Source organism: Thamnophis sirtalis, unplaced genomic scaffold, assembly GCF_051295495.1.
Source record: "Thamnophis sirtalis isolate CommonGarterSnake01/CBP01778 unplaced genomic scaffold, rThaSir2_p1.2 scaffold_13, whole genome shotgun sequence".
NCBI classification, from domain to species: domain Eukaryota; kingdom Metazoa; phylum Chordata; class Lepidosauria; order Squamata; family Natricidae; genus Thamnophis; species Thamnophis sirtalis.
Window position 1 is genome coordinate 40,684,988 of NW_028261393.1, and position 14,169 is coordinate 40,699,156.

The 14,169-nt window shown below is 43.0% G+C and overlaps 1 protein-coding gene across 2 annotated transcripts in view; it reads right to left on the minus strand.

Annotated features, from left to right (window-relative positions):
- The window catches only part of ATG4A (autophagy related 4A cysteine peptidase), a 33,790-nt gene extending 19,871 nt beyond the window's left edge, over positions 1–13,919 (minus strand). Inside the window, exons 1-5 of one of the 2 annotated variants that reach the window (XM_087728139.1) lie at positions 13,792–13,919; positions 5,425–5,499; positions 4,717–4,788; positions 2,685–2,783; positions 1,595–1,696 (exon numbers count right to left, since the gene is read on the minus strand). In XM_087728139.1, coding sequence (XP_087584265.1) covers positions 1,595–1,696; positions 2,685–2,783; positions 4,717–4,788; positions 5,425–5,499; positions 13,792–13,801 — 358 coding nt within the window. In that variant the 5' untranslated portion in view covers positions 13,802–13,919. The remainder of the gene's footprint in view (positions 1–1,594; positions 1,697–2,684; positions 2,784–4,716; positions 4,789–5,424; positions 5,500–13,791) is intronic. The other variant, XM_087728140.1, reaches the window with a different exon arrangement.
- Positions 13,920–14,169: the final 250 nt, after the last annotated feature.

Genomic DNA, 14,169 nt, shown 5'->3' on the forward strand with positions numbered 1-14,169 from the left:
AGGTTCTGACCAATTCTGGAGAACCGGTAGCGGAAATTTTGAGCAGTTCAGAGAACTGGGGAGGGAATAGAGATTTTGCAGTATCCTTCCCCTGGAGTGGGGAGGAAATGGGGATTTTACAGTATCCTTCCCCTGGGGTGGGGAGGAAATGGGGATTTTGCAGTATCCTTCCCCTGGAGTGGGGAGGAAATGGAGATTTTACAGTATCCTTCCCCTGGGGTGGGGAGGAAATGGGGATTTTGCAGTATCCTTCCCCTGGAGTGGGGAGGAAATGGGGATTTTACAGTATCCTTCCCCTGGGGTGGGGAGGAAATGGGGATTTTGCAGTATCCTTCCCCTGGAGTGGGGAGGGAATGGAGATTTTGCAGTATCCTTCCCTTGCCACGTGCACCAAGCCAGGCCCACAGAACCGGTAGTAAGAAACTTTTGAACCCACCACTGCTCCAGCCCCCAGCCTTAGTAGAAGCCGAGATGGGAATGGGTATGATACCACTGTGGTATGACTGTGATATCACACAATGGATGGATATTCCCAAACTGCCTGCTGGGCCTTGCAAGGGAGAGATGCCTCCATCAAGTTCACTTGGTCTCCTACAAAATGCTTTATGGTGGGCTGCCTTTGAAATGGTTAATCTCAGGCTCTTCAGCAAACTCTTGAAATGGGAAACATGGGGTTTCACAATTTCAGCGCAATCCGTCCGTTTCAAGAGACAACTGAAACCGCTCACAATCAGCTCTAAAGCTGCACATCATGCGTGACCATAGTGTTTCAGAGATCGGATCCTCCCTTTTGAAACTCTGCCCAGATTTTAAGAACTGAATAAAGAAGGCAGCTGGACTGCCACACTGACACCACAGGTGTATTTGGCAGGAATATTAGAGGACCTCTTGCAAATACTGGAGCTTCCTTGCAAGCAAAATCAACTAACGAGAATGCTGTTATTCAGATAAACTTTGGATTTTTTTGAAGTTTCGTGAGGTCCATTTTAACTGGCAGATCGTGATTTAATTTCAAGGCACGAGTTTTCAACTTTTGCTTTCTGCTTTGACTGCAATTGTGTATTTTCTCTTACATTTTAACCCAGCAACAAGAGCCAAGAGGAATACGAGAACCAAACTACTGTGATTGTAACCATGGTTTAGCATAATGTGCAAATTCAGTTTTTTTGTGTGTGTATGCTTTCAAGTCATTCTTGACTCCTGGATAAGACCCTGCAATTTTCTTGGCAAAGTTTTTGAAAGTAGCTTGCCATTGCCGTTTTCTAGGGTTCAGAGAGAATGACTGGCCCAAAGTCACACAATTGGCTTTGTGCCTACGGGAGGACTAGAACTCATAGTCTCACTACACATCCATTAAAATTGTTACGACTCTGCTTGGTTTGATTCCATGCCAACACTGTGAGGATCTCCCTAGTATGACATCAGCATTGGCTTCTCTTTTGCCCAAATTCTTCTCTGTTTTTTTTTTTTTAACTTTGTATTTCTGCCAACATTTGTCTTTATTTCACCACCAGATGGGATTTTGTCTTAATCTAACACTCTCCAAATGACACAACAATTAGGACTACATATTGCTCTCAAATTCTGCACTTACCCATTTGATGAATTGAGTAACAGCAATCTTTTCTGTCCAGGAAGCAGCACAAAATCTTTTTATATTCTTCTGGTTGCTTTTTGTATTCCTCCCACTGCCAATCTGCAAGAAAAAATTATTAAAGATTTTAAATGTGATGTCACATTCCCACAAAGAACAAAAGAATTAAAGCTGATTGTTCAAAAAAAGAAATGTATATTGCAATCCTTCTTAGAAGACAGTCTGTTCTAATGACCTCTGTGGGATTTACTAAGTGACCTGTAGTATCTCTGGGTGATAAAATACTCTGTGTGCACTTTCAGCCAATCCCAAAGAGGTCATTAGAGCAGACTATCTTCTAAGTAGGTGTCATAATGGAAAGGTCTACAGTATATGGCTCTGTTGCTATGGACAACTACGTTATACTGGAAGAGCTCTGTAACCTCTTATGGGTTGGGTTGTTCTTCACTCATTTGCTTTAAAATAGCCATTCTCAATACCACTAGTCACTTAGTGGCCTTTCAAAGTTACAACAGATCTACCTACAACACAAACTTGAAGTTCTAATGGTCTCCCCCCGCCTCTCTCTCTCAAACACACACACACACCATGCAGTTACATAACTAACTTTTAGGTGTTTGGCAATTGGGCCGTTTTTATGGCTGTTTATAATATCCCATGATGTTTTATGATGGTCTGGCCAAAAGCCAGGATTTACGTCCAATTTTTGGCAAAACCACACCCTTAGTGAACCATTTGTTCATTTAACAACCATGGCATTCACTTAACAACTGCTATGGTCACTTTACAATTGCCCTGTTAGCTTAACAAGTGACAGATGAACTAATGAGGTCAGTCCATTACTATTAATATCATTTCATCTGCTATATTATTTTAGTTGTTTTTTTTAATAATGATTTTAGATATTGATTTTGTTCTGTTATACCCATCTCACAAGTGTCACTTGCTTGTGAGATGGGCAGCTATATCAGATGACAGATAGACAGACAGACAGACAGATAGAGGTGTGTGTGAGAGAGGGGGGGAGAGAGGGGGGAGAGAGGGAGGGAGGGAGGGAGAGAGAGAGGGAGAGAGAGGGGGGGACTCTTACCTCTTCCCAAATGTTGACAGATCAGAGCCTGAGCCAACATCATCTGTCCACACCGCAACATGCAACCCCAGCCAGCATCTGACGAAGGACCTGTACCACCTTGGGAGTGAGAAGCAAACACTTAGTTTGTCATTAAAATGGAAGGCACAAAACTTGATGCTTCCTTGGATCAAGAGCCCAGGTTTTACCCCAGGGACCAAAAAGAATCTTTATCTGCCTGCTGCCATTTGTAACCAGGCCATTTCATTTTTGCCTGATGAAAAGCCAACGAAGAAGATCGAGGGCATTCACAAAAGGGAATGCTACGGTTTTTCTTTAAGCTGTGCTCCATAATCATCCTAAATTTGTAACCATGTCAGAGACATGAGCTGTAAATGTAGTGCCATTTTCAATTTCAACCATATATTCCCATCAGAAGCATACTTTGAGAAATAAAGAGAAATAATCCGGGGAAAGAAATCCCACCCCTCCCTGTGCATGATGTGGCCAAACCCCTCGTTTTCCAATCCATTTCCACGGCTTCCACCCAATTATCCTCAAATACGTTAAGTAAAGTTCCTGGCTATCCAAAGTGGCTCCTCTCTGATTAGGAATGGGTTCCGGCAGCGGCTACTGTCGGTTCGCTCATGGTTGCGAGCACATGTGCAATATTATAAAAATGCTCCTCTGCAGAAGGTGGTGCGAGTGAGCGAAGATAAATGAATCCCACCACTGATAAGAGATAGTGATACTTTTAAATGGAAGGGGGAAAGCCAGCTGCAGCAACCCCAATATTTACCCCCCACAGGAAAAACCTGTTTAAATGATCATAGCAGAGGTGGGTTGCTGTCGATTTGGCCCGGATCGGGCGAACCGATAGTAGTGGTAGCGGGAGGCTCTGACCCCCTGCCCGGATGTGTCGCACACGTGCAGGAGAGCACCCAAACCGGTAGTAAAAAAATTAGCAACCCACCTCTGGATTTATAGGCAATCCTCAATTTACAACCAGTCATTCAGTGACCATTTGAAGTTATAATGAGGCGCAGTGGTTAGAGTGTAGTACTGCAGGCTACTTCTGCTGATCACTGGATGCCAGCAGTTTGATAGATGGAATCTCACCAGGCTCAAGGTTGATTCAGCCTTCCATCCTTCTGAGGTGGGTAAAATGGGGACCCAGATTGTTGGGGGCAATAGGCTGACTCTGTAAACCACTTAGAGTGGGCTGCAAAGCACTGTGAAGCTGTATATAAGTCTAAGTGCTATTGCTATATAATGGAGCCCCCCCCCCAATCCGCCCACAAAGCTATTTATGACCGAATTTTGAAGTTATGATGTCCTGCGATAATGTGATTGCATTTTCGGAGCTTGGCCACCAGCTCACTTTTATGGCTGCTTGCAGGGTCTTGTGGTCACATGACAATGATTTCTGATTATTATTTTTTTTGCCAGTTTCTGATGTTTACTTTCTGTTTTTCCAGCAAAAAAAATGCCAGACAGTTAAATCTGTCTTTTCTTTTTATTATCTCTTCTTCCTTCGTTTTGTAAGCCGCCCGGAGTCCTTCGGGATTGGGCGGCCTATAAATTATATAAATAAATAAATAAATAAAATAAACTAGGGAGAATGGATTTACTTAATGATTCAAGTGTTTTGCTTAGTGACTGCAGTGTAACAACCACTGCAAAAAAAAATCAGGCCAGTCACGTGGTGGCTCATTTAATGACCGCAATCAAGTGTAACCATAATTCCAGGCTCAAATATGGTCATAAGTTCAGGACGACCTGTATTTATGTCACTCAAAACAATCATGTCAGACTCTAAAGGTTTCACTGGATCCAGGCCTAGAGCTAGAAGTGGAGGCCCTGTTTGGCCTTGAGCAACCCTCTCCATCAGGGACAAGCAGATATTGCCAAGGCCTTTTTAAACAAACAAACAAACAAACAAAAAACCCACCACTAATACTCGACTCGTTCATGCTCTTACGGAAATCATGTTTTCACAAACAGAAGGGAACGAGAGGAGCAAAACCTCACCAGGCCAGGATGCAAAACTTACCAATGGGTGAAAATTTTCTTCTGTAGGTAAACCAAATACGAGAGCCAATGTCCGAAAGAAGATTAGATTTTTCTAGAATTGAAAAAAGTAACGGCAGGTTAACACAAATAGCAATAGCCCTTAGACTTATATTCCACTTTACAGCCCTAAAAGGTTTACAGAGTCAGCATCTTGCCCCCAACAACCTGGGTACTCATTTTACCCACCACAGAAGGACGGAAGGCTGAGTCAACCTTGAGTCTGGTGAGATTTGAACTGCCAAATTGAAGGCAGCTGGCAGTCAGCAGAAGTAGCCTGCAGTACTGCACTCTAACCACTGCACCACCAAGGCTCACTTGGCATGAATATGGCATGAATACAAATGCTGTATTCATGCCATATTCTACTGAGCCAAGAAGACATTCAGGCATTCAAAAGAATTTCCCCCCAATTCCCTTTTCATATGTCAAAGGCAATGCAGCATCTGACAGTTCATTGTAGAAATGAGCTATTTTTCCTCCGCCTCTTGCTTAATTCGTCTCAATTAAAAGTATATCAGGCAAGTCTGAACTGGAATCTTGTCCTTTAGACCTGTGTTCTTCCTCAATCTGTTTTTTATTTTAAATGCCCTTATAATTAATACCTTGCATTATGTCTTCTTTCAAGGATTTCTACTCTTTCTAGAGATTGTCAGAGAAGTAATATGTAGCTTTTTAATTCCAAATTTACCTGTTTTCAGGTGGTGCTGTCTTCCTAAGATCCAGGTGGGTTCATCTGTCTCAGGAAGTTCTTCTAAATAATCTACTAAAATAAAGTAATAATAAACTAAATAAATAATCTAAAGTAATGCTCATATATTTTTAACTAGATACACATTTATCTGATTTACAGAATATATGTCCATAAACACATTTCTTCAACAATAGCAAGGGGGCACAGTGGCTAAAATGCTGAGCTTGTCAATCCGAAAGGTCGGAGGTTTGGCGGTTCAAATCCCTAGCGCCACATAACAGAGTGAGCTCCTGTTACTTGTCCCAACCTAGCAGTTCAAAAGCACGTAAAAATGCAAGTAGAAAAAAAGGAACCACCGTTGGTGGGAAGGTAACAGCATTCCATGTGCCTTTGGTGTTAGTCATGCCAGCCACATGACCATGGAGACATCTTCGGACAGTGCTGGCTCTTCGGCTTTGAAATAGAGATGAGCACTGCCCCCTAGAGCTGGGAACGACTAGCATGCATGTGCGAGGGGAACCTTTACCTTTACCTAACAATACGAATAGCACTTAAGACTTATATACAGCTTGACAGTGCTTTACAGCCCTCTAAGATGTTTACAGAGTAGCCTCCTTTCCCCAATAATCTAGGTCCTCACTTTACCACCCTCGGAAAGATGGAAGACTAAGTCAACCTTGAGACATTCAGGATCGAACTGCTGGCAGTTGGCAGAATTAGCCTGCAATACTGCATTCTAACCACTGCGCCACCATGGTTCTTATGCAAAATATACAATTAAGATGTCAAATATCGTACTTTAAAATGGAACATCAAATAATTAAATATTAGATACAGAATTTGTTTTAGAACTAATCCCAGAACAGGCAACTTTTTCTACAACAGAGGATTTGCTCATTTGCTCTCTTTTTACATTTTGCATGTCACAGTAAACATTACAAATTAGTAACCATGGAAGAGACTTTGAGATGTGCATCCAAAATTCACAAGAATCACATGCAATCTTGCCCTGGATTGAGTTTCCTACATGCACTCAGATCTCATTTGCTTTTAAAAGATTGAAAGTAATTCCTCTTACACTTCATCAGACAATGACCTTTGCTATTTGCTTGGCACAGTGTGACAATGATGAAAGTAGATCTATTTTGGCAAGAGCCAAATATTAAACAGTATGATCTATTTTGGGAAATGCTGGAGAAGACTCCTGCAAGTCCCTTGGACTGCAAGACGATCAAACTGGTCAGTCCTAGAGGAGATCAACCCTAACTGCTCTTTAGAAGGCCAGATCCTGAAGAGGAAACTCAAATACTTTAGCCACCTAATGAAGGACTCCCTGGAGAAAAGCCTAATGCTGGGAACGATTGAGGCCAAAAGTAGAAGGGAACGACAGAGAATGAGGTGGCTGGATGGAGTCACCGAAGCAGTTTGCGTGAGCTTAAATGGACTACGAGGATGGTAGAGGACAGGAAGGCCTGGAGGAACATGATCCATGGGGTTGTGATGGGTTGGACACGACTTCGCAACTAACAACAACAATTCTTTCAACCCAAATCCCCAACTGCCTAGAAGAGCTAAAAGAGATTGCGTCAAAGTCAGTTCCTTCTTCTAATTCCTCCCCAGTTACAGCATATAACTAACACAGCTACCACCCTGGAAAGGGGTACGGAGCTGGAAGAGATGTTAGGGAAACTGTGTGGATGTTTAACATTCCCATTTTCCCTCCCTTAGTTTAGCAAAACCAAAGGAACCTCAGGAATTGATATAAGCTGAAATCTAAAGTGGAATTAAATACACTGATTAATTCTGCTTTGAGTTTGTCTACGGAAATTCTCAACCATCCAGGTTTTGGTGGTACTAACAGTGCTTTTTCCAAAAGGCAACTGGACTTTCTTAGGGTTTTTTCCCCTTTGAAAATGTTTAACTTTCTCATCCAAGAAGCGTCTTTAGTTCTGACTAATGGGGAATCATTTTCAAAGAAAAAAAACCCAAGAAAGTCCAGTTGCCTTTTGGAAAAAGGACTTTTGGAACTGTTTTTAGTTCTTTCCACCAAGTAAACAAAACCAAATAATTTAAAGAGATGAAAAATGGCCTCAAAGAGTCCTCTGAAACCCAAAATGCTTTAAAAGGATAAAGGAGTTTGCCTTTTATTTTCAGCATACTCCTTTGCAAAGCCTAAATCCAGAGAGGACTTCCAACTACTAGAGTATGTGCTGAGATCCTAGAGGCTTAATTCAAGTCTCAGTAGTACCAGTAATAAAATATATTTTGAAAGCTGTGGAGTTTTTTTTTAATGCTGAAAGAATGTGACATGTAGCTTGCATATTATCATTAATAGAACGAGCTTCTTGGAAGGCGTTCAAGAGAGTAATAAGGTTGCGTCAATAAAGTAAAAACAATGTGGACATTTTAGATTTGAATTCCTCATGCTTGAAAATATGTTTATGCTGCTCCTTGCAAGTTCAGACTGACGCTACACCAAGGATCATGATATCATCCATGAGCTAAGCTTTGACCCATTAATATCTTCCAGGAAAACCATCCAGATTAGGCTCCCATTTGCCAAGTGCCAATTATTTTTCCAACAAGGAAGGAAGCATTCTAAATGTTCATATTTCAGCTTTAAAAAATGATCTTGTCTCAAGCATGTAGATAAAATTCTCATAATTCATGCACCACAATGCCAAGATGCAGGGTTGGCTCCTTGCTTTCATCTATCACTAGGATTGATGGCACAGATAATGCCTCCAGCAGTAGAATCCAATAAATGGTTACTTAAGAAGTGCCAAACATTATAAGCTATATATAAACCTTATGCAATAGCCCAACTCCCTGTATTGGCCAGCCAAGAGAATCCATTTTCCCCTATGACCTCTGTGGTAGTTTCTAGAGCATTTGAGGAATTACCCCTATCTCCCCGCCCCTGAGGGTCTACAAGGAACAAGGGATAAAGCATGTGTCACAACATGAACTTTGCTCCTCAGAAGATCTTTTGTACTTGAGACACAAATACAAAAGGCCAGAGCTTGGGGTCATGACTCTACAATTCCCAATTTCTGACATAGGCTTCCCGAGAAAGCATAAATCACAATCTTAGTCCCCAAACCCCTTTTTTATTTATACGGCTGTGAATTATGTTCATTCATAGTCTGCAGGGTTTCACAAACAGTCTGTGAAGGTTCCAACAGATGTCTGCTCGAGTTGCCACAGTCTTTCAGGGGAATGTTGATAAACACCCACCTTATCTCCCTTGAAACGCTGCCAGACCTAATTTACAAATGCAGAGCAAAGCCAAACTCAGCACAGAGTCAAACAGAACTTCTCAAAGCTTGAACTGACCAGTTGAACGAATTGCTTTCTGCAAAGGCTCATGTCCCCTTCGCTCCTCTTTTATGTCTTATGGGAGGGGCCAATCATCTCCAAGCCTTGCTCTTGAGTCGACCCTGTTTTCTTAATTGTTCTTGCCTTCTGGAAGTTCTACGCATGCACACATTGGGAAGAGGCTCCCGCTGTTCCTCTGCCTCGCTGATGTCAGACTCCAGAGGCTCCAGAGGCAGCAAATAACTAGCAGATGTCCTTGGCTCCCTCTCTGCCTCTGACGCAGAACCCTTGTCCAAGCCTTCCCCAGACTCCAGAACTGATCCGCACTCTTCCCCAACCTCCTCACTGTCCGACTCTGCTGCCACCTTTGCAGGCCGCCGGTGGACCACAACACAATTTGACACCTGAGGATCATTATGGCTACCTCAATACCTATAATTCTAGACTGAAAGTACCACACAGAAGGACTTCACATTGGAACCGAATCATCTTTTAAACCTACACACTGCTGCCTGAGAAAACTTGATGTGCAGTACTGTATTAAAAAAACAATTAATTTGCCGAAGACCAAAGACTCTGACCCAAGACCAAAAAGTGGAATATAATTACAGATTCTAGAGTCCCTGTACTATGAATTCTAGACTCCCTGTATTATGAATAATTTGCAAACAAAAAGAATGGAGTGTCTTCTCCACCCCAAATCTCTTTCAGTAAATGTGAATGGTTGCAACATGCATGCTTGCTGTTCTTCAGAGCCTAACATAGGTTTAGTCTCCTCTAACCACTGAGCCCTCCCAAAGGTGCTGAGAATACAGCACTGAGGAACTGCTGGCACTGTGTGGTTGACCACAATCTAGGTTTTTGTTTCACTTTTAGTACCAAACAAGTAAAGGCACCTCATTTAATCACAAAACCTATGAAGACGCTTAGAATCATCATGATAATCAAATGACAATACATGTAGTCTTGACTTATGACCGTAATTGAGCCCAAGATTTATGTTGCTAAGTGAGACATTTGTTAAATGAGTTATGCCCCATTTTATGACTTTTCTTGTCACAGTTGTTAAGTGAATCATTGCAATTGTTAAGTTAATAACCCGGCTGTTCAGTGGATCTGCCTTCCCCATTGACTTTGCTTATCGAAAGGTCCCAAAATATGATCACATGATCCCAGGGCATTGCAGCCATCATAGATATGAGCCAATGTTGCCAATGACTCATTTTTGATCACGTGACCGTGGAGATGCTGCAACAGTCATAAGTATGAAAAAAGGTCTTGTCATTTTTTTCAGTGCTATTGTAACTTTGAATGGTCACTAAATGAATTGTAGTAAGTTGAGGACTGCCTATATATCACTCTAGGATTTTAGGGGGAAGACAGTGTAGTTATATGAAAGTACATTAGGTACTGGTACCCAGAACTGAATAATATACTTAATGATGCTTTTCCTAAGAAAATTGCAGCCTATAACCAGATGAATCTGATAGTAAATCACTGAAACTTCAACTAAAAATGAATTTAGAAGACACTATAGTGGGCAAAAATCCCAATAAACCTTTCTGCCTTCTAACTACTATAGTATACACCCAGATCTATCTAACTAGAAAACTCTCTCTTCATACCCTATGCCTCTATCATGTGCTTACACATGCAAATACTCCAAACACAGAGTAGAAAGAATATCAATACTGTACTCGTAATTGTAGTCACATTTTACATATTTAAAATCCTGCACTAACCTTCTCAGCTTATTTAAATAACAAAAACTTTAATGCAATGTATTAATTTCAAATGAACAAAAGCAGTTATTGATATTTAAAACAGCATAGTTTAATATTCAAAATATGCTATAACATAAAGAAGTTGATGTAAACCAGACATGTAAGATTAACAGGTTCATTTAAAGAAAAACATTTTGCAACTGAACAGTAAGGTATGATGTGTATCTCAAGCATTCATAGGGAATAACAATTTTTTTGTTACTGCACACTAAGGTAGATATTCTCCACTGGCTAAAATTGCTGTATTGGTTGCAGCCCCATCTGAAGAGGAATAGTTTAACTCAGATAACCTCCAGCTAAGTTTACTGTAATGCGTTATATAAATGGAGCTGTCTTTGTTTTTCAGACACTTATTTTATTTTTAGTGCTTTCAAGTCAGCGTTGACTCCTGGCAATTGCCTGGACAAGTCCCTGCAGTTTTCTTGGCAGGATTTCAGAAGTGGTTTTCCCTTGCAGCCTTCTTCCTGGGATTGAGAGAGGGGGACTGGCCCAAATTCACCCAGCTTTCTTTGTGCCTCAGGCAGGGTTAGAACCAACAGCTTCCCAGTTTCTAGCCTTATGCCTTAACCACTACACCACTCTGTCTCTTCTCCCCTATCTCTCACTTCTAGACACTACAATCTCCTAAATTCTTAACCTGTATTGGTGATACCTAATCTATTTTTAATACAACTTCAGAGAGTTCTTTGTTCATTTTGTAATATCATTCAGTACCGGAAGTTTGTTAATCTCTCCTTGGTACAATCTATTTCCCAAGGTAAGGAAATAATTGGTTTAACACACTGGGTCTAGGAGATTGAAATAGAAGTCAAGAGGTCGCTTGCTTGAAATTCACTTCCATCATCCATTTGTAAGTATCTCTCCCTCCCTCCCTCTCTCTCTCTCGCCCCATAGTGCTCAAATTGTCTTTCCATACTAGATGGTGCAGATTGCAAAACGTTCAGGCTACATGCTTCAGGTGTTTGCTGACATTAATACAATCGAGTGAGTCCAGAGATATTTCACAATTACAGTCCTCTACTCCACTGCTTGCAACAGAATACCTTTTGCCACCAGAGTTGAAATTTTTTTTGGGCTTAAACAACTTAGAACTAGACTGCCTTCAGTCTGACCTAAGTGGAGGACATAAAATTATCTGCTACAATTTCCTACCTGTCAACAACTACTTCTGCTTCAACCACAACAATACAGGAGCACACAATAGATACAAATTTAAGGTAAACCATAGCAAACTCAATTGCAGAAAATATGACTTCAGCAACAGAGTGGTCAATGCCTGGAATGTGATACTCGACTCTGTGGTTCCTTCCCCAAACCCACAAAACTTTAACCTTAGTCTGTCTACTGTTGACCTCACCCCATTCCTAAGAGGTCTGTAAGAGGTGTGCGTAAGCGCACCAATGTGCTTACTGTCCCTGTCCTACCAACCCCATTTATTCGTAGCCATTTCATGCATTCATAAACGTATGTACTCATATCTATTATCTTATACACGCTTGACAAAACAAGTAAACAAATAAATAAAAACGTAAGCATTGCAATTGTCAGCTTAGGAATTTCCCTAGATTGCCTCAGCTGCCTGATGCACTGGACTGAAATTCAAAACAAGCAAACCAAAAGCCCACATCATGTTTATGAAATTTATTAGCCCTAAAAAAAACTGAGTGCTGAAGTTAGAATGGAGCTGTAGCCAGTGGTAGGTTCTTTGGTGGTTATTTGTTTATTGCAGGGCTTCCCAAACTCTCTGTCACCCAATACCTCTTATCAGAAAATCCTTTTTACTTCATCTAAGTAAAATCCTGTCAGTCAGTTTAAATATCCTTGTTGTGATTGGGAAATGGGTTCATGGGTCATTACCCAGAGAAAAAGCACTTTTACCCAATTCTGCGTAACTCACCTAACTTTGAGAAGCAGAGATAATCACATTTTCCTTTCCAACTATTGGAAGTTTCTTCCATCCTCAAACAATTCCCACTTAACCCATAGACAAGCATAGGTGTATTTTCAGTTATCCCTTGCTTGTCACTCAGGAACCCACATCCTTCTACTTCACAGCCTTCTTGGCTGAGGATGATGGGTGAGGAAACCCTCTGGAAGACACCAGGTTGGGGAAGCTCTTTAAGCAGCCTTGTTGGCTGAGGATAATGGGAGCAGAATCTAAGCCCTCTGGAAGATACCAGGCGGGAAATCCTTTAAACAACTGAGGGTGATGGAAGATACCTGAATGGGGAAGCCCTTACCCAGGTTGGCTGAGGATGATGGGAGGAATCCAGCCCCTCTGGAAGATACCAGGTTGGGGAAGCTTTTTAAACAACCCTTGTTGGTTGAGGATGATGGGAGCAGGAGCCAACCTGTCTGGAAGATACCTGCTGGGGAAGCCCTTACATTATAGACCTGTTGGCTGAGGATGATGGGTGGGAAACCCTCTGGAAGACACCAGGTTGGGAAAACTCTTTAAGCAGTCTTGTTGGCTGAGGATGATGGGAGGAGTAAAACCCCTCTGGAAGATACCAGGTTGGGGAAACTTTTTAGACAGCCTTGTTGGTTGAGGATGATGGGAGCAGGAGCCAACCTGTCTGGAAGATACCTGCTGGGGAAGCCCTTACATTATAGACCTGTTGGCTGAGGATGATGGGAGGAGTCCAACCCCTCTGAAAGACACCAGGTTGGAGAAGCTCTTTAAACAGACAGTTGACTGAGGATGATGGGAGTTGAGTCCAACCCCTCTGGAAGACACCAGGTTGGGAAAGCTCTTTAACAGACCTGTTGGCTGAGGATGATGGGAGAACTCCAACCCCTCTGGAAGATACCAGGTTGGGGAAGCTCTTTGAGCAGCTGTTTTGGCTGAGGATGATGGGAACAGGATCCAACCTGTCTGGAAGATACTTGCTGGGGAAGCTCTTACATTACAGACCTGTTGACTGGGGATGTTGGGAGTTGAGTCCAACCCCTCTGGAAGACACCAAGTTGGGGAAGCTCTTTTAACAGCCCTGTTGGCTGAGGATGATGGGAACGGAATCCAACCCATTTGTAAGCTGAGGTCTCGAGGAAATGTCTACGGCCATAGGCGCCTGAGGATGATGGGGGAAAGAAGTCCAACCTGACGCTGCCGGGGACTGGCTGGGGACGATGGGAGTTGGAGTTCAACGCCAGGCTGAAGACAGCTGCTCTGAAGGGGGCTTGGTGGGCTGAACCTGAGGAGAGATAACATCTCTGCCTCGCCGGGCTTCCCTCCCGCTCCCTGGGCAAGGCCGGGCCTCACCAGACTCCATCCTCCTTCCGCGTCACCGCCGCCACCATCCTCTCATCTCCGCGCCGCCGCCTCCTTCGGCCGCCGCTTCCTTTCTTTCCCTCAGGCGGCGGCGGCGGCGCCCAGCCTCCTCCTCCCCCTCCCTCCCTCCTCCTCCTCCTCGCGGAAAACAACACGGCGATGGCTTTCTCTGCCCGCGCAGCGCACGCCGGGAGTTGTGGTCTCCCATCGCGCGCCCCTGCGCCCTCCTCTGCGGCCCTCCCGGCTCCGTGCACTCCAATTCCCATCAGCCCCCTCGGGTGCTTCCTGCGGCGCCTGCGCGCGAGGGAAGCCCACGTTCGGGGAAGTGGGAGGAGCTGGACGGGGGTGGGTGGGAACGCCGCGTCTATT